Genomic DNA, 21,497 nt, shown 5'->3' with positions numbered 1-21,497 from the left:
AGAAATGAAGTATAAGAAGCAATGTAGGCAGGTTATAAAAAGCCATCTATTGGCATATAAACAATGTAAAGAAAATACAGTCAGAGAAGGCAGAACTTGGTGCTTTGGTTGCCAATTACAAATAATTCTTCCCAGTCAACAAACTAGCAAGTTTATTCATTTTCGTAATATTTAACAAGCATTTACCACGTGCCCAGCTGTGATGCACTTAGAACATAGGCACTGTGTATACGGAGAGCTCAAAACTCCAAAGAAAGCTTGGGAGTAAACCAGGAGAAAACCCGGTGGAGAGACCCAGGTAGAGGGCAAAGGCGTGCATGTGCTCTGTACCTGGAGGGAGCACGAGCATAAGGAGACCAGTGCAGGGGCGAGGAGCAGCAGCAAGGGGACAGGTGAGAGATGAGGCTGGGTGGGCGACAGGGGCCAAGATGATGCAGAATCTCATGAACTTCTGCAAAGATTTTGAATATTTTTACGAGAACTATAGAAAACCAATAAAATGCATCAAGGGCCCTAGCCGGCATGGCTCAGTGGATAGAGCGATGGCCTGCAGACCAAAGGGTCCCAGGTTCGATTCCAGTCAAGGGCACATACCTTGGTGGCAGGCTCCTCCCTGGCCCGGGCCCTGGTCAGGCTCGTGCAGCAGGCAACCAATTGATGTGTTTCTCTCACATCGATGTTTCTCTCTGTATTTCCCTCTCTCTTCCACTCTCTCTAAAAATCAATGGAAAAATATCCCCGGGTAAGGATTAATAACAATTAAAAAAATGCATCAAGGAAGGTTATAAGAGATAAAATTATTAGATCTGAGGTCCGACGGAGAAGCAATTTAAAGTGGTGAAAACATTCCCACAGAATCCAGGCAGGGGACCATGGTGACTAGCAAAAGAATGTGGTAGCAGTGGGGAGAAGGCTGGGACATATTAAGAAGGTCAAATCCACAGAAGAGAGTATTATAACAGTGGTTATAACAACAAGGGGTATAGGCATGGGTGACAGTCAACACAGAGAGAAAGTTGAAAGGGAAACCTAGGAAAACTCTGCACTGGCTTCATGGGAAAGAGATGGTCTACAGAGAGAACTGAGCAGGAGCAGGCCACAAAACAGGAGGAAAAAACAGGGGAGTGTCGTTCCATAAAGCTAAAAAAAAAATTTTTTAAAAAAGAGTATTTTAAGAAAATCAAATACTGAGAAGTAAGAAAGATGAGGTCTGAAAATTGTGCACAGGATTTAGCCACACAGAAGTCACTCTAGAAGTCACAAGCCTAAAAGTGTTTTTGGTGGGTTATGGTGCCAGAAACCAGGTTAGCATGGGTTGAGGAATAAGTATGGAGCAAAGAAATAAAAATTGAGTATATAGACCAACTCTGGCTTTAAGGAAAGGAGTAATATAAGGCAGTTACTGTTTGTTATTTTATTAACAAAGGGGTTCCAAATGAGATTAAAGTCCAACAGAAAGATCTGTTTGGAGAGAAAAATTTAATATAATGAGAAAGAAGGTTTGGGGAGCAATGGTTGAGATGGGATCCAGAACATGGGAGTTGGGGGACAGGTCTTGGATAGGTGGAGAGAGGCCTGCTCTATTAACAGGGGCCAGGGTGGATGCAAATGAAGGGAAGTTTGTCCCTTGGTAAGCAAGAAGAAATACTTTACATCAAGCATGTCAAACTCATGGCCCTCGGGCCGTATGCCTCCTTTATTTGGCCTGTGTGAGCCTTTGAGTGTGACATGCTTGCTTTACATGGATGGGTTCAGTGTCTCTGAGGGAATTGAGATTATCAGTTAACAATGATAATCAGTTAGCGATGAGAGAAGATCATCAGTCATCTAAAGTGAGGTGAGGGACAAAAAGGTGAATTAAGATGGATGGAAAAAGACTGCTTAGTCAGAACCACTTGAGGCTGGTAACCATGAAGTTATGGTGACACCCCTTTCCCCTCAAGTCTAACGTTCTCGGGTCTGCTTCACTACGTGGGAACATGCACACACAAAGCAGACAGCTGGGCTCTTACAGGGCCAGGCTTTCCCGGGCAATGAGTATGCTCTCAGCAGCTTGCAAGGAATGGCAAAGGATTCCGTGGAAGTTAAACACACACACACACACACACACACACACACTCTCACACCACACACATACACACTCACACACACTCACACACAAAGCACTCCCTTTACCTAGAGATCAGCCTTAGACACCCTCTGAACTCCAGAACACAACTCACCAACTCACACACAGATTCATGAAGCCACATATGTTACTTAACATCTGCCCTTCAATAAATCACATGATTAAAATATTCATTAAATTCGCCTCATTTATGCTATGATGGCAGAGCGTTGCCATAACAAATTCCTGAAGATGACTGTTAGAGTTAAATCATGTTTGGGCTTAGCATATTCTGACTGTTCTTATTGGTGCAAAAAGCATCTCACCTCCCCACCCCACCCATGGGGGAAAAAGGACTTGTAATATAGTCCTCCCTTTTTTCCCCCTCCCCACCCGAAATAAATATGAACATGCAGGAGACCCACCCACAGTTGTGTAACTGGGTGTAGGCATTCCTTTATGCTCATATTTGGGCACATGTTGTTGAAAGAAACACAGCCAAGAACTCCAAGGTGGCCACAAGCTATGAAGGTAATTTTCCTTTTTCTCAAAACTAGATGCTTGAATTTATTTCAAATATTCTTCCAATGTTTTTTTTCTGCAAACTCTCTACTAACAACAGGGAGAAAACAAAGAATGAGAAACTCATTTATAGCAAGCTTTATTAGTACTTCAAGATTGAAATCTCACAACCTCAGAAATTAAAAGATACTTAATAAACTATGACTCACTTTGCAAACAATCAACTCCATAATGGCCTCATCAACTTTAGTAAGTACAGAAAATAGGACTGATTTTGATAGTGTACGTACTCCTTCATTGCACACTTCCTAAACCTCTGGCATTGTGACAGGCACTCTCATATGTTAGCCCAAGACAGCCCCTACTGCTGATCTTCAGTTAAAATTATGAGATCACTCCCAGTTTGCCAACTTAATTTGCCCTTTACCCCAGTAAACTCTTAATGCATACATGTTTAGACGAATAGCTTGCATATCATACACAGAGAAACATAGGTCTACAATTTCAGCTCTAGCACATACTTTAAAAGCAAAAGAAAAATCAAAGGGTAAATTAAAATTGCTAGAATGCAATTAACAAATAAAGTAAGGAATTGTTTCTTTCTTAAAGGCATCAGGGAAGGGAAATAGTATAGAAGGCATGTATTTCAATACGACTCTTCTGGCAGACAGTTCAGACATATGTCTTAAAATTGGCCCACAATTCTACTTCTAGGACTTTATCCTACAGACACATTCTCACATCTGCACAAGACACATACAAAGTCCAATACAACATTTTTAAATAGCAAACAACATAGTGGCCATCAATAAGGTGCTATTAAATAAAGTATGTTACATCCATATAATAGAATAATAAGCAGTATTTAAAAGAATAAGGTAAATCTATTTGTTCTGATATGGAAAAATGTGTAAAATAAATTAAGGGGGGGAAAGAATAATGTAAAAAACATATACTATGCTTTCATTTATGTTTTAGAAAAGATTATACATGTTTTCAAGATTGTGTGCTTATGTAAACTATACCTCAATAAAATTGACCCTTCCTCCCCCCCCCCAAAAAAAATAGGTATTTGTATATGCATAGAAAATTTCTGGAAGAATATGGAAGAAATTTAACAGTAATTGCCTCTGGAATCTGGGGGGAGGGGGAATCACATTTCTGTACATACCCTTTTACTCCACTTGATTTGTTCATGTATTTTCAGTTGGTTGGTATTTTTTTATCACAGATATAAGAAAGAGTAGAACTGTGGAAACTGAAAACAAAATTGAGCAGGCTTTCATGGTGAGGACTGCCAAGTGAGCCATCTTCCTGTCATGGCAGGGTCACTTGTTCAGTTTTCTGACTCAAAAAAATATGTTGGCTATTCCTTACCTCATATCTATAAGGAACTTTTTCATATAATAATAGAAGAATTGGTATTATAAAGAATTTCTATAAATTAATCTCGGCAAGAGGGCCAGAACACAGAAAGAAGGTAATATAAGTAGATATCTCCCCTATCTGCCAAATTGTATTTACAAATGTACAGATACACTAAAAACGGTCACTGGATGTGGCCACAAACTCATACACCTGACTTGGATGCAGACGTACCACAAGCAGTGCATGTGAGCTCTCTAAGGATTTAAAATTGTGATACTGCTTAGAAGTCAACCATTTATGCTCTCAGAGTTCAACAGTTTTGAGTTTATTTGGTAAGGTAAGTAAGCAATATGATTTTGTCTAACAAACTGAAATACTTGTGACTTTTTAAAAATGCATCATCTACAAGACTCTGTCTGTGTCTAGCCCACGGCCACACAAACCAGAGCCCAACCTGTATCTGTACACACACACACACACACACACACACTCCCTCTGGGTTCTGCAGCCTGAGGGCAGACCTGACTCTGAGGGATAAGAATCCTCTAGTCAACAACAAGAGTCCAACTTCCTATGGGAACATTTCAAACCCTAAAGGGGCCTGCTCCCTCTATGAAACCAGTCCACTCCAGTTTAGCTTGTAAGGTGTGGCTGAATCCAAGCATGTGGCTGAATCACAGGCCTCCGGGTCAGACTATTAAACAAGATTCTGACCACAGCCTTATAGTCTCACCTTCCCAATTACAGCATCTTTAAACATTTAAAATAATGAAATATGATGGTCCCATTAAATTCTAATTCAAAAGGCAAACAATGAACAAAATAATTGCTACCTTCCCAACTACACACTCAGACAAGTGAAAAATCCCTAGCTGCCTAATTAGAAAATATCCACATGACATGCTCCTGAATACAACCTATTTCAAAAATGTGGAGTCTTCCTTGGGTAATATATTTAAAAACATGCTTATGGAAAGAATGCCAGAGCCCTTAAGAGGAGAATTAATTAAATGAATGGGATAATTAAAAACAAGAATAGGACAAGCAGAAACTAGTAAACAGAAATAATCTCTCTTCAAACACCCCCCCATCCCCAGGCATTTTAGTCTTGACACACTTAGATCTTTCCATATTGCCACCTTAGGTTCATCGGGCCCTACTGCACACTTTGTACTACACCTTCTGGCCTGTGGGCCGCATTCATGTTCATGCCTGCTCAGGCAAACATGTTTTCACACTGAGAGATGCTGGGTGCTGCTGTTGCGGAACTTGGCTTTCATCAATGATACCCACTTTGAGAGACTGATAAAGTAAGACAAGTCAGGAGCTGAACTTCAAACTTGAAGACAGAGCTTTACTTATCTCAGAAAAAAAAAAGGTCCATTTTCCTGATGCCAGAGCACACTTAAACACAAGAGCACAGAACTATCCGTTGAACCCTCTGCTTGTAACACCTACCTCTGAAGAATGTGGACTACGGTGGAATTTTATTCTCTCGCTCTCTCTTAAACCTTGGTAACTCATTAATCTACTAGTGTTTAGGGGGTACTCCTAAACCCCTTGGCTATTGATTCTCAGTTAATTCTACTTTATCCTCTCTTGCTTTTAAGCTACTTACTTATCAAATGCTTTTGTGACATCCTTTTGATATAAGCCCATCAAATCCAGTCTTCCTTGTTATTCTTCTGAATGAAAATCAAGGCCAGGGGCAATAGTGAGGCTTATTTACCTAAGATCTCTTACTAGTGTGGTTTTTAGTGAAAAAAAAACATTAACATGTTCCAACTATGTTGAAAAAAAATTTAAACTATACAAACAAGAGAAACTAGTACAGATATATGGTATTTTTATTATTTTAACCCCTTCTATTGAAAACTAAACATAAAAAAACATTTCTAGAAGAAATCAGGTATAGAATTTCCTAAGACAACTAACAGAACAACATAATGTATTTATCAATGACCTTTTTATTTTAATTTTATAATTTTTTATTGTCTAAAGTTTTATATGTCTCCTTTTCCCCCCAATTATCAATGACCTTTTTAAATAGAATCTATACAACTATCTCTTGTAATGTTTTCCACTAAACCATATTAGTTTACCATCTTCTTACCCACTGTATAATACAGTCTCTTCATTCTCTTTAGGACAGTGTGACATACTAAAACTAAAGGACCGTTCAGTTGTGATTTTGCTCTTATGTAGGCTAAGTGTTCCCTTATAACAATTTTCCTTTTCTGTGAACTGCCTGATCCTATCCTTTTCACATTTCTTATTGGTTTCTTGGTCATTTTACTGATTTGCAAAAGCACTTTGTATTAGCATTTTACCTCTGATATAAATTGCAAAAATTTCTTCCAATGAATAAATAAAAATAAAAGGTAGGTGATATTAAGCATGTTATTTACCTTAGGAGCCTCTGCTTAAATAACTTGCTAATTTAATAAATGGATGAAATGGAAATAGTGCCATCTATTTCACAGGCAGGACTTCGATCATTTTAAAAGCTGCCACATAAAAAACATAGCTCAGCTAGTCAGAAACTGGTATGTGGTCAATATTCTGCACATATTTCTGGGGTACCTACTATGTAACAGTTACTTTCTTTTTACCTTCATGAGTCATTTCTATTGCATAGCATCTATAAATTAGTAGCATCTTATAAATTCCTCTTCATTTTCATTTCACATAATTGTTCTTTCAAAAAACAGAAATATTAGAAAATTAATTTTTCTATGGAATACTTTAGAATAACTATATTATTAAAGTACTATTCACTGGGGTTGACATTCTTTCTACTTTGAAAAATCATATTCTATGTGGGAGCAATAAAAATATGCTAGAAAATCCAAATTAATGTATGTGATTAATAACTTTTGACAATATGTACATTAATATGAAATCTGAAGGGTGTTATTACTCTGTTCCCATTTCAGATCAATATTTCTAAATCTTTAGAACATCTGTAGACAGAAATCTTACTAAATCACTATTTACAAATAATACCAGTTTGCTTTTAGATGACAAATATTATCTATTTTCCTTCTAATCTCCAGAGAAATCTTTCATATTCTATCTAGGGCACACAGACTTGCTGCATGAGGTATTATAATCCCTTTCTATCCACTGCAGCAATCATGAGGTTCTCTCCTGCTAAGCCCTCACTCCCTTTTAATATCCTTCTCAACAAAGTATTCCATGTAGTTAGACTTGATAATTGAGTAGAAACAAAACCCATGTACCGGAAGTAAAATAAAATTCATATTAATCATAAAACTTTTTATCTAAAAATACCCAAAAAGTCCAATAAGTGGATATGTTTCTATAGCAAATCCAAATACATCACAAAACTTACAGGAATAATTATCAATTAAAAGCAACTGTTAAATAGTGCACTACTCTCTAAATGTGACTATTATTGTCCATTATCCAAATATCTGCTTATAGTGATTTTTCAATTCTTTATAACTTTGTCTCTTTTGTCATTAGAGTAAATCATGACATTCAACCATTCAATAGTGAAAACTGTGTAGTTCAACCACATCCATTTAATTCTTACACATGCCAGAAGAAAATTACGCAATTGTTTTTCAAGTAAAAAGTAAGGCCCAAGGACTTTAATTAAAATACAGTTCTCCAGATGAAAAGTTCCTTGTAGTGAAAAAACAAAACAAAAAACACCACAGTAATATTTTATGAAGCACAAGGTAACTAAACTAAACTTCAGCAACAAGGAACTCTTATAAGCTGTTAGACCTGGATATTCAGTGTTTTAATCAATAATTCTAACAAAGGAAAACAAAACAAACTAGGAAATCAAAGTTCAAAGTTAAACAATTTTCTAAAATGATCACACTGCCAAAATAAAAGTTCAAAATAAATAACAGTCATTCTCTCCTTAAGCAATATAAGCTCTATATCATTAAACTTCCCTGGGAAATTTTAGGATCTTGGACATATACATTGACTTACTTAAGTACTTTGGAGAAAAAATGCACAGTATGCCTATACCAGTTTGTACTTATAATCCTTCATAAGTATTGTAGAGACAATGCCTGGAGACCATTGTTTTTAAAAGTCAATTATTTTAGGATAGCTAGCTCCTAAATGTTTCACTTCTACCTCAAAGGCTTCAAAGAAGAGAGCAGAGCACACTCTCAAAAATGCATCACGACACAAATCCTTTAAGTATAGCACTCCAAATATTTTTACTCAAAAACCCAGATCTTATCATCTCAGGTATAGAATGTGCCCAGCTACGCAGGCCTCGAATGGCCTCACGTTTTAAGTCACATGGGAAGTGCAGTGTGATAATCACAGTATCTGAAATCACTCAACCCTCTTGTCACTGTGACTCAAGGAGATCTGGCATCTTATTTGGGGCAAGTGTAGGCAAGTGGATCCTGGCTTTTCCCTTTAATTCAGCAATCTCTACCTACCTCTACTGAAATGCTATTCCATAAAGGAAGCAGGCTAATATAGTTTAAAAGGGGCTCTTGGGTGTGGATATATAGGAGATTCAGATATTAAAATTTCCAACAGGAAAGAGGGAGAAAAAAGAAGGGGAGTGAAAAAAGGAAGAAAGGGAAAAGGGAGGGGAGGCAGAGAATAGGATTTCAAGTCAAACAGACCAGGATTAGAATCTTAGCTCTGTAACTTATTAGCAGTGTGGCCTTGTTGAGGTCCCTCATCTGTAAAAGTGAGATAATAACAGTTCCTGTTGGGAGATTTGCATGAGATAACATAAGGAAAGCATTTACAGAATACCTAACCCATAGAAAGTTATCCAAACGTTAACTGTTCTATGTAATTATTATTTTTATTGTAATCAAATGTTTGTCAGTTTCATGAGTCATAGCTTAGGCTTATTCTACTTAGGAAGATATTCAGTTCTTCAACAACAGGATATAACCTTTGAAAAACTAAGAAAAATAACTGAGATCAAGAAATATGTAGTTTTTAATCAATAGTTTTCTAGGGATTTAGTTTCTTATAAGGTAACTAGATGCCCAATGCATGACATTTGTGCACTGGGTTGGGGCGGGTGGGAGGGCGGGGGAGGGAGGAGAGGGGTCCCCTCAGCCCAGCCTGCGCCCTCTCGCAGTCCGGGACCTCTCGGGAGATGGTAATGTTTTCCACTAAACCATATTAGTTTAAAGTGCCGAGAGGTCCTCAGCACTGCCGAGGAGGCAGGAGAGGCTCCCACCACCACCACTGCACTCGCCAGCCATGAGCCAGCTTCTGCATTGAGCGTCTGCCCCCTGGTGGTCAGTGCCTGTCATAGCAACCTGTTGTTCCGCCATTCAATCGATTTGCGTATTAGGGTAGGGTAAGCATGGACTCAAGAGCCAGAATGCCTGGGTCTAAATCCCAAATTGGCCCCTTGCTGGCTGTGTGACTTTTAACAAGGGTTTACTCTGTGTCTCAGTTTCTTTCTATTAACTGGGGGTGACAACATTCCCTTAGGGCTGTGGTGAGGATTAAATGAATTAATATATATATAAGCTGCTTAGGATAGAGCCTGGGACTTAGTAAGTGCTAGGTAAGTGTTAACATGGACTTAGTTGTTACTAATTCTCACCAGAAACGTGTTTACCACCCCAAAATTGGCCACTGTTAAACCGAGCTACTCACTAGAGTAACTACACTAGGAGACTATAATTTGGAAATTTGTGAGTTCTAAGCCTGAACTAAAACCCTTACCTTACTACTCATCAGTTCTCTATATACACAAACTTGGTCACCTATCTGTAAATTCTACATATCAGAGCTTACTATCTGCTGGATTACTGGCACAATCCAGACATATTACAGCTGGGTGTGTTTGTCTGTGCACACCAAGCTTAGAAGGGAGATCTCTGAGTGGTGGAAAAGTGAAGTTTTTACTTTTACTCATCTGTATTTTCTAATTTTCTGCCACGACCTGTATTGCTTCTATAATAATAAAAGATTATCTTAAAATGTGGAAATGAAAGAAGCTCATATTTCTCTAAGGAAAAAAGTCCCACAGATTCCATACCTGTATTTATGAATGATGGCATTGAACAGTTTTCCATCTCTCCAGCAGGTAGTGAAATTTTCGCAACGTATGCCAGCATAACCCTCTGTTGCCTGCTGTGTCCAGAGCAGTAATCTCTCTTTCGCAGACATATCCTCTGACTCTCCAGTAACATGGATATCAGATATCTAAACAAAAAGGAAAGTGTTCAATCATTAGGAAGGAAGGAAGCTAACTCAGATAAAGAACCTACTATGTACCAAGCAGTGTGGTAGTGCACTAGTGCTATTTTACTTAATCCTCATAACTCTCACTTGTAAGCTAGGTCTATTTCCCCCATTTATATCTAGGGAAACTGAATTTCAAATAAGTTAATAGACTGGAAAAGTTGGATTAAACCTAAGCATCTAATTTTTTTGTTATATCCAAATGTCGCATTAAAAAGAAATCTACATTCCTCTTGATTAATCAGATCTATTAAAACAACTCAAGCAAATGTTTTTCCAAGTTTAAATGGATCAAAAGTAAAACGTACAAATAATCTACATTACCACCTGCAGCACAGAATTTCATCCAACAGGTATTGTGCAAAGATGGCAAGACAGTAACCTCTCCAATGAACTACATTACATAACAACTTGGCCTAAAGGTTCTCTCATTTTCATATGAGTCCTTGCTCAGCCTACTCAACATGAAACCTTTAACACCTGATTGTTTTCCCTATAATTTTTGCTTTCATTAAATTTTCTAAAACTCTCTCCCATCCTACCTAATAATAGACAAATATGCAAATTGACCGTACCTTCGCTATGGCCATGATTGGCCAGGAGGCATGGGGGGGCGGGACTCGGGGGGGCCCGGGGGGGGGCTGATTGGGCTGGCGGGATGCTGAGCTTGCATCGCCAGCGGTGGCGCGATCTCAGCATCTGCACCATGGCTGTGCTGCGGCACAGAAGGGGCCTCTGGGGCAGCGAGCCCACGTCCTGCTGCGGACCATCAAAAGCGGGGAGCGAAAGCGGGGGAGCTGGCTGTCTGTCCACTCCGGCACCAGTGGGCAGACAGCCAGCTACCCGGTGATCGAAAGCGGGGAGCTGTGTGTCCGCTCCAGCACCAGCGCACCCCCTGCCATCAAAAGCAGGGAGCAGGCTGCCAGCAGTGTCCGCGGAGCGTGCTAGGCTTTGCGGGGCAGTGGATATGGCCTGGATGGCAGGTTAGGCCTAGGGGACCCTACACGTGCATGATTTAATCATGCACTGAGCCTCTAGTTAAATAATAAAAACCAGGTCACTAGCTCATGTGATTTACATTTTCTTAAGGCCCTCTTTGGTAAGGTTCCTCCTTCATCTGCTGATAATGATATTAAGGCACCAAGAGACTTTAGCAGGGGTCACACAGTAATTCCAAAGCTGGATTAACATCAACAAACAACTGTTCCCTCATCCAGTGCAGGACACAAAGCCAAGGGATCAGGAAGACAGGCCAGCAAGCCAGGATCAGGACGAGCAAATAAGAGATTGGAAGCAAGACATAGGGAGGTACAAGTCACTTAGTAACAGGAGAAAAAAATCACTGGAGTCACAAGATTGGCTTCTATCCTGGCCACTAGTCCCGTGGCTTTGAATAATTCATGTCATGTGTGTGAGTCAACTTCTTCATCGATAAATGAGGAAGTAGGAGGCAGAAGCAGATAATATTTAAGATTTTTTTCAGTGTGTAGTCTTACTATGAGATTATACATACAACACAGAAGTCAGAGGTCAAAACAGGCAGAATCGAGCAACTGAAAGCAGAGAATTTGAAAAACACACAAAAGACTAAAGAAAGCCTTTAGTCACCGTGGCAATGCCAAGCTCCAACAGGAGGCCCTTTATTTCTCCCAGCTGCCACAAGAGCCAGAGGCGTGGCCAACCCAGGGACCTGGGGCAAGGAGGCTGCAGCAGTTGAAGGTCACAGTAGCCTGGCAGCCCCTACCACCAGGACCTGGAGAGGACAGCCACACTCCGTCTTTCTCCAGCACCCAGCAGAGGCAGCTACGCCCCGTGGAGCTGCACTCACAGCCACAGCAGAGACGTGCTCCTGGACAAGCGGCAGGATTTTCATCATCTTTCCTAGGGGTCTGTGTTAACATCAGTAGCATGGAAAAGAACTAGGTTCGTGAACACATTATATAGGACTTATAGAAGAGATGTCTTTCCTTTTTTTCTAATTTATTTCCTAAAGAAGGAGGAAGGAGAAGCGAGAGAGAAAGAGAGGGGAGGGACAGAGAGAGAAACAGAGACAGAGGAAACTCTGATGTGAGAAACATCGGTCAGTCGCATCCCGTAATGCACCCCAAGCAGGGATCGAACCCACAACCTAGGCAAGTGCTCTGTCCAGGAATCAAACCCATGACTTTCTGGTGCACGGGACGATGCTCCAACCAACAGAGCCACACCACCAAGGCTCTGTCTTTTTTTTCTAATGTGGACAAAAAGAGCTCAAAAAATCACCGATATTTTTCTGCCCAACATCCAACTGATATTCTGGATTAAAATTATGCTAGGAACCTTGCGAGCACATTGTGTAAGTTTAAATCCCATCTCCACCACTTACAGGTTCAAATGACTTAGCTGCTTTAACCGTTCCCTCACTTGTGGAAGAATGATGGTAATAATTACGACACTGTGTTGTGAGAATTCAACAAGTGAGCACAGTGCAATGCCTGGCTACGTGTAGTAAGTGCAGGCACGACATGTCACCTATTTTACTGTTTTGATTATTGGTCTTTTTGACAAAGGGAGAAACACAAACGTGGCTCTATTGTTCTCCCAATTCTCTCCCTGTAAAGAGGAGGAAAAGATAAAGCTCTTAAATTCGCTGCATCAAAATAATCAAAACCTATAAACAGGAGGGCTCAGGGAAACTAACCTCAGAAACTGCAAATGAAAAAGCTGAGGCTCTAGGTAAAATTCCACAAGTCCCTCCTAACCTTCGAAAGTTATGAAATCAACCGCCTGGGGGAACCTTGCCGTGCAGGAGCTACATGGGTGGTATTTACAGCTATATAAAGAAAAAGGAGATAGCTGGGAAAGGGGAGGGTACTTCCTCCTGGGTCAGGAACATTCCATGCCAGTTCAGTCACAAAAGTAATTACCTAGTAACAAGGGAAGTCGGTAAATTTCAACTGCAAGGTACCAATTTAAGTTTAATAGGTTCAAGTGCTAAACAGCATCTTACCCGAGGAACGATATCAAAGGAGGAAACGTTTAGAAGTCTGAAAATAGTCTGAATACAAACCAAGAGAAAATCACACACTCTTATTAAATAAGTTTCCAATAGATGGATTTCGGATTGTTACACACACACACACACACACACACAAATTTAGTGTTACACATGCATACACTATGTAAAAGGCTATACTTTAAAAATGCCTATTTAAGCATGTTATGAACGAAACTTTAATATATCAAAGACTACTAACACTCACTCACTTTCATATTCTCCTGTTATTTCCAATTAGCTGAAGATAATCCCCACGTGGAGATGTAAGGTACTTTTTTTTCCCTTTTTATTCAATGTACTAGAGGCCCGGTGCACAAAATTCATGCATGGGCGGGGAGGGGGGATTTGTGTCCCTCAGCCCAGCCTGCACCCTCTCCAATCTGGGATCCCTCTCACAATCCTGGACTGCTGCCGACTCGCCTGCCTGCCTGTCTGATTGCCCCTAACTGCTTCTGCCTGCCAGTCTGATCACCCCCTAACCACTCCCCTGCCAGCCTGATCGACACCTAACTGTTCCCCTGCCTGCCCAATTGCCCCTAACTGCCCTCCCCCTGCTGGCCTGGTCACCCCTAACTGCCCTCCCCTGCCAACCTGGTCCCTCCCAACTGCCCTCCCCTGCAGGCCTGATTGGCCCTAACTGCCCTCCCCTGCAGGTCTGGTCACCCCTAATTGCCCTCCCCTGCAGGCCTGGTCCCCCGCAACTGCCCTCCCTTGTAGGCCTGGTCCCTCCCAACTGCCCTCCCCTGCTGGCCTGGTCCCCCACAACTGTCTTCCCCTGCCAGCCATCTTGTGGTGGCCATCTTGTGTCCACATGGAGGTGGCCATCTTTGTGTGTTGGAGTGATGGTCAATTTGCATATTACCTATTACATAGGATGGGGATGACACTGGTTAACGAAATTATACACGTTTCAGGTGCACAATTCTACAACACGTATCTGTATACTCTATTGTGTGTTCACTACCTCCAGGTCAAGCCTTCTTCCATCTCCATCTGCACCCCAATACCCACCTCCACTTTCCCTCTCCCCCAACAGTCATCACACTGTTATGCCTGTCATGAGTTTTTTCTCTCTTTTTTCTTTTTTGCTCAATCCCTCCACTCTCCCGTTCAAAACCCTCCCCCAACAAATACACTGTACCATTAGCCACTATCTATGAGACTATATCAAACTGTTTGTGACACCATGCAGCCAAAAAGAAAAATAAATGCTAATGATTGTAAATCTGCTCTTGTTATTCATGACCCTTGAAATAAAATCAGCAAGACAGACTGAATCCTCCAGCAATAGGAGGTCAGGTTGGGTTCTAGGAAGTAATCAAGACTCCTTCTGTCAAATCCTGGAGGCAATACAGTGATGACAGAGAGGGTTTCAATTCATGCTGCCTGCGTTCACATCCCATTCACCAACAGTTAACAATTTTTTTAATTTTATTTTTCAATTACAGTTGACATTCAATATTACTTTGTATTACTTTCAGGTGTACAGCATAGCAGTTAGACAGTCATGTACTTGACAAAGTGGTCCACCCAATAATCCTTATGCAATACTTTACATCCTGTGACTATTTTGTAATTACCAATTTGTAACTTCTTAATCCCTTTACCTTTCCACCAAGCCCCCAAATCCCCTCTCCTCTGCCAGCCATCAATCTGTTCTCTGTATCTATGAGTCTGTTTCTATTTTGCTTGTTCGTTTATTTTGTTCATTAGATTACAGATGTGAGTGAAACCACATGGTATTTGTCTTTGTCTGAGTGATTTCACTTAGGAAATAATACCCTCTAGGTCCATCCATGCTGTCACAAATGGTAAGATTTCATTGTTTTTATGGCCAAGTAATACTCCACTGTATATGTGTATCACATCTTCTTCATCCACTCGTCTACTGATGGGCACTTGAGTTGCTTCCATATCTTGGCTATTGTAAATAACTCTGCAATGAACACAGGTGCATATATTCTTTCAAATTAGTGTTTTGAGTTTCTTTGGAAATACAGCCAGAAATGGAATCGCTGGGTTATAAGGCAGTTCCATTTTTAATTTTTTGAGGTATCTCCATACTGCTTTCCATATTGACTGCACCAATATACATTCCCACCAACAGTGGATGAGGGTTCCCTTTTCTCCACATCCTAGTCAACACTTGTTGTTTGTTGATTTATGGATGACAGCCATTCTGACAGGTATGAGGTGATATCTCACTATGGTTTTAATTTGCATTTCTCTGATGATTACTGACATTGAGCATCTTTTCAGATGTCTACTAGGGGCCCAGTGCACGAATCCATGCACCTTGAAAGGAACTATGGGCCATGAGGCTGCAGTGGGCACAGGGGCGGGTCTCGGCCCCTCCCACAGCGGCCCTCAGTCCCGTCTGCTCCATCTGCCGGCAGCCCGCTCCTGCTGCCGTTGCTCCCACGCACTGACAGCGCCAGCCCCCACTCGCACCTGCTGATGGTGCAGAGCAATTGGGGTAGGTGCCAGCAGTGGGTGCAAGAGGCGGCTGCCGGCCCCGATCGCCCCTCGGGAGCAGGGGGAGGTGAAGAAGCCCTCAGGGGTGATTGGGGCTGGCAGCTGCCGCTTGCACCCACTGATGGTGCCAAGCGATCGGGCCCGGCACCAGCAGGGGGTGCAAGTGGGGCCCGCGCTGGCAGCAGGTGCAAGAGCCCAGTGGGACCTTGGAGTGCGGGAGCAAAGAATTTTCAGTAACCACCAGAGGCTTGCCCCAATGACAGCGACCGACACCTCGCCTCGGTCTGGCGCCCCCGCTCACCTGCTCCACCATCCTGCAATGGCCAATGGCCGCCATGTTCCGCACGCGCCCCCTGGTGGTCAGAGCACATCATAGCAACTGGTTGTTCAGTTGGTCTGCTGTTTGGTCTATTTGCATATTAGGGATATATATATGTCACCTGCATTTCATCTTTGAAGAAGTATCTATTCAGGTCTTCTGCCCACTATTTACTTGGATTGTTGTGTGTTTGTTTTTATGTTGAGTTGTATGAGTTCTTTATAAATTTTGAATATTAACCCCTTTTGTGAGATGTATCATTGGCAAGTATCTTCCCCCATTCAGTAGGTTATCTTTCTGTTTTGTTGATGGTTTCCTTTGCTGTGCAAAACCTTTTTAATTTGATGTAGTCCCATTTCTTTGTTTTCTTTTGTTTCCCTTGCCCAAGAAAATATAGCAGAAAAAATATTGCTAAGAGAAATGTTAAGAGTTTTTACTGCCTATGTTTTCTTCTAGGAATTTATGTTTTGAGTTTTACATTTAAGACTTTATCCATTTTGAGTTTATTCTAGCATATGGTGTAAGAAGGTAGTCTAGTTTCATTTATTTGCATGTATCTGTCCAGTTTTTCCAATACAATTTATTGAATAGACTGTCTTTATCCCACTGCATGTTCTTGCCTCCTTTGTCATATATTAATTGGTCATATAGGTGTGGGTTTATTTCTGAGGGATCTCTATTCTGTTCCATTGATCTATGTGTTTATTTTTTATTCCAGTACCATTTTTTGATACTATAGCCTTGTAGTATAGTTTTATATCAGGTAGTGTGATATCTCTTCTTTGTTTTTCTTTCTCAAGATTTCTGTGGCTATACAGGACCTTTTGTGGTTCCAGATTCATTTTTGGATTATTTGCTCTAGTTCTGTGAAAAAATGCCATTGGCATTTTGATAGGAATTATACTGAATCTATAGATTACTTTGAGGAGTATGGATATTTTAACTATATTAATTCTTCCTATCCATTGGCATGGTATATACCTCCATTTATTTGTATCTTCCATTTCTTTCCTCAATGTTTTATAATTTTCCAAGTTACAAGTATTTTGCCTCTTGGATAAATTTATTCCTAGGGATTTTACTTTTTTGATGCAATTGTAAATGGATTGTATTCTTAGTTTCTCTTTCTGATAGTTCATCATTGGTGTATAAAAATGCCACCGATCTCTGAATATTTATTTTGTATCTTACTACTTTACTGAATTCATTTATCAGTTCTAGTAGTTTTTTTATGGAATCTTTAGAGTTATCTCTATATAGTATCCTGTCCTCTACAAATAGTGATAGTTTTACTTCTTTCTTTCCAATTAAGATTATGACCCAGAGCTATTCACATATTCTCTCTAAAATCCATTTCCTCATTTTAAAAATTCAAATGATGACATATAACTTCTACTCCTTGAGTAGTTCTAAAGATTGGATGCAATAATCCACATCAAGTGTGAACACGTTGCTTGGAATGTAGAAAACTATAAATATTAGCTTCTCCCACCACAATTTTATTTATAGTATTTGCTGCTTAAAGCTTCTCACCAGCAATCTGTCAGCTAGCATCAAAAACAAACAAAATACTTTATACCAGAGTTCCTTTTGGAAACTTGAAGCCCTCGTGCCTCACATCCAGGTCACTGTTGACTACCACCCAAATTCAAGTTCTTCCTGTAACTGAGCCTCTCATGCCCTTATGACACCTCTGCTTCATCTCTCCTGACCCAGCTGGCCACCATTCCTAAACTTCCCAGAAATATTATTCCATGGAACACAAAGTCTCTTACACCTTCAATACCTTACACTGTGTCTGCCTTTTTACTAACCTACAGGTCTCTGCCACGGTATTAACTCAAGTCTCAGGCACCACAAGCAGAGCGAATGCATTCTAACTCCCTAGTGATGCAAAGCCAAGAGTTGTCATTAGTCATGCATACGATGCCCTCGTTTTCACACTGTAGGCCACTCTTGCACTAGCACCTACTTCCTCTCCTCAGGAATGATTCCCACATCCCAAAGGTGTGGCACCTGGCTGAGTTTGTGCCTTTTTCCATCTAGCACCTCGTCTGTACGTTCTTGATCTCCTCTCTACTTTAGCTGTTCACGTACCACATCCTGGATCTCATCACCTTGAACCAGAACAAGTCCACCTCAGGTATTTAATTTCTGAGAGCAATTTTCCATTTTTCTAGCACTTTCATTCCCTAACTCTAGTTAAACCAATTATCTGGCTTTGCCAACATCTCAGAGTCCTTGCCTTTTTCAATTTTGTCCCAATCTACCCTATGAGCCCTCTTCTATCTTCCCCCTCCCCCCCACCAGGGGAGAAAGCGAACGCAGTCCCCCACTACCACAAACTATGCAGTCGAGTTTCCCACATTTGGGGAAATCGCAGGGGTCAGCACATCCGGAGTGCAATGGATAAGCCTCACCCTGGGAAAACCACCTTCATGATCATGGTCTCTCCCCTGCCAGGTAAGTATTGAGCCCTCTTCTATCTTTTCCTCCTTCTCTACCTGGTCTGCACTACATGATCCGACATGCCAATCAATATCTTCAACTCCCTCATACCTTTCCCTTACCCTGCAACCACCCAGCCAAACCTCAGTCCCTATCAGGTCAGCTCTATGTCTTCTCTACGCTTGCCTTACGCTTTAAGCTATAAAGATCTATTATAGAAAACCATACTACCATGTGAACCAAGTGAATGCAATTTCAATTTTAATAGCATCTTTTAAGCCCCAATTATGATAGGTCTAAAATGATTCTGGGCTCAGCAAAGCTTCTACCTTCTTCTAGAACCGAGTCTCACTATTGGGAATATGAGGTTCATATGAACTATCATGTTTTAGTCTGCATCTCAGGAGCTTACATATAACCAAAATAATTATTTTGCCTTAGTATCTTTACATTTTTAACTAAATAAGCAAATTTGCTGATTTTTTTTTCTGGCTTATTTGCTTTAAATGTGAAATTTGAGAAATTATCACAGATTCTGCTAAAATAATATTTTATTATTTATTATTATCAGATACAATAAGTTCAAGTCCCACATGAAAATGGTACTGAATTGGTTAAAGCAAAGTACTGTAACAGAAAAACACCTAATCTTCACATACTTTTTGCTATATATACTAGTATACCCATGCATGAATAGGCCAAATCTTTATTTCACTTGAATTACAGGGACAATGTTTTTCCTCCCCATACAGAAGAACCCAGAATGAGATGGTGCCAGTACATGGCTACAGCAAGAAAGGGAAACTTGCATTTTGCCAACTCTCTACTTAAGTGTATTCATCTTCCTAGATAGTCCAAGCCTAAATTAGAAAGAAGCATCTTCAAGGTTTTTATGTCAAGGGCAAATATTTTCCAGAGCCCTGCCACAAGCTGTTTACAGAAAACAGTTTTGGGCTATAAAAATACTCAACATTAGGCATTCTCAAAAACTGTCTGGTCATGTTAGGAAGCAGGTTCTCCAAATGTAATTCCAAGAATATTGTTCCCACTGGTAATAAAATAAATGCTCAGAAAATCTAACCATTTGGATAGGAGGTCCTCAACCCATTAAACTGGAAATGTGGCTGGTGGCTATATTTTAGAAAAATTATATTGAGCCCCTTAGAGCATAACAAAAGAATCCAGATGCCCAATTATATAAAGTCATTTTTATAGTTCAGAATTCTGGGCCTTGAGAACAAAGAATTCTCCATTTCTGTTTTAATTTTTCACTCCAGATAAGCAGGGTCCAAAATTAAAATTTAAAAATGAAACAAAACACTGAAAACTTACCTCAGCCTGAAAAAAAGCAATGCCACCACCAACAAATAAACCCTCCAACTCTTTCATATATTCACCTCTCTTTTCCCCACAATGTCTCTACCATTACACACAACACTGGTATTTTACTATGTACATATATATGTCCCTTCTCCCTCTTGGGAGAGCTCAGAAAATGTCCAATAATTGAAACCCTAATAATTGAACTAAAAAGATAAGGTAGAGGGTGTTGTGGGCGAGGCTCTAGGATAGGATACAGGGGGAAATGACATCTTTTACAATGACACTGATAAAGACACAATCATGATAGGCCTAGAATGACATCTGGGCTCAAGAGAGTATCTGAGATCCTCTGGAACTAAGCCCCAGTGCCTGGATTAGTAATAATCTCCTATCATTGCACCAAGTCTTGCTCTACTCTCACTTCCCAGTTCCGGTTTTTCTTTACTCCACAGCCACAGTAATTGAGTTCAGTCTTGGCTGATCTCCCCAGACTCAAGACATTCTCTTTCTATTCTATGATCAAATCATATAAATTTCAAACCTTGTGAACCACATGTTCCCTCTCTCCTAGAGTCTTCCGTTCTAGTTACTAACCCCCTTGGAACATTCTCCCCATACTCTGCCCAACATGGATGGATTGGGTGCTCAATAACTATCTGTTAACTCAGAGGGGGAGATATAGAGAGAGGGAGATGAGAAACACATTTCATGTTTTCATGTGGTATGAATGAATTTTAACCTGTGGTGTAAACCTTGTCATCTTGGAAAAATAAAGGTTTCCAATTAACCTCACTTTCCAATAACAACAGAACACGCTGACCACTACACAAAAGTGCCTAGCGGAGAGCACACACCCAGAGACTACTCAGTGAGAACCCAGTATCAAGTATTGAACCTAAGCTTCATCTGCATCATTTATCTAAAACAATTTTTATAAATTTGAGACAGTACAGAACCTCCAAATGTATTTTTGATGAAAGAAAACCAGCCAACATGTCCCATCTCATCACACATTGTGATTCCATTCACAGCTTATTGCTAGGTGACCCACTTACTGCTAAATGAATTGCAACAGCCTCACTGTGTTGGTCAGCTGAGGCGGTAAATGTGAAAGTCCTTTGAGTGAAGTCAATGCCACCAGACAACTGGGCGACAGAAACACCCTATTTTTACAGATGTTGTCATGGCTCTGGTATGCACTGACGACACAGGAACAGCCAACTTCCAAAGTTGAGTCAGATACTCCCTAAGACATAATTCACATTTTTTTAAAAAAATGTATGTATTTCATTATTCTATGTAAGGCAAATAATAAAACTTTCATTTTTAAAAAAAAATTAAATACAATGTAGTAAAAAGATTTAAAAGTTTAAATCAAGTTTACTGTTTGAGTATGATGCTAATGGAAATAAGTCATGTGGAAAAGGACAAAAACCATATGACTTCACTCATATGTGGAATATAAAACAGAAAGCAACAAAAGAACAAACAAAACAAACAGCCCGGCCGGCATGGCTCAGTGGTTGAGTAACCTATGAACCAGGAGGTCATGGTTCGACTCCTGGGCAGGACACATGCCTGAGTTGTGGGCTCGATCCACAGTATAGGGCATGCAGGAGGCAGCGGATCAATGATCCTCTCTCATCATTGATGTTTCTCTCTCCCTCTCTGTT

General features: G+C 40.4%; 1 protein-coding gene across 15 annotated transcripts in view; it reads right to left on the bottom strand.

Annotated features, from left to right (window-relative positions):
• Positions 1–21,497, bottom strand: part of DST (dystonin) — a 435,295-nt gene that overhangs the window by 189,993 nt on the left and 223,805 nt on the right. For all 15 annotated transcript variants that reach the window (XM_079780748.1, XM_079780749.1, XM_079780745.1 and 12 more), the window contains one exon: positions 10,017–10,183. In XM_079780748.1, the coding sequence (XP_079636874.1) occupies positions 10,017–10,183 (167 nt within the window). The remainder of the gene's footprint in view (positions 1–10,016; positions 10,184–21,497) is intronic.

The sequence above is a fragment of the Cnephaeus nilssonii genome, assembly GCF_951640355.1.
Source record: "Cnephaeus nilssonii genome assembly, chromosome: 9".
NCBI lineage: Eukaryota > Metazoa > Chordata > Mammalia > Chiroptera > Vespertilionidae > Cnephaeus > Cnephaeus nilssonii.
This window is presented reverse-complemented; position numbering and strand designations above follow the sequence as displayed.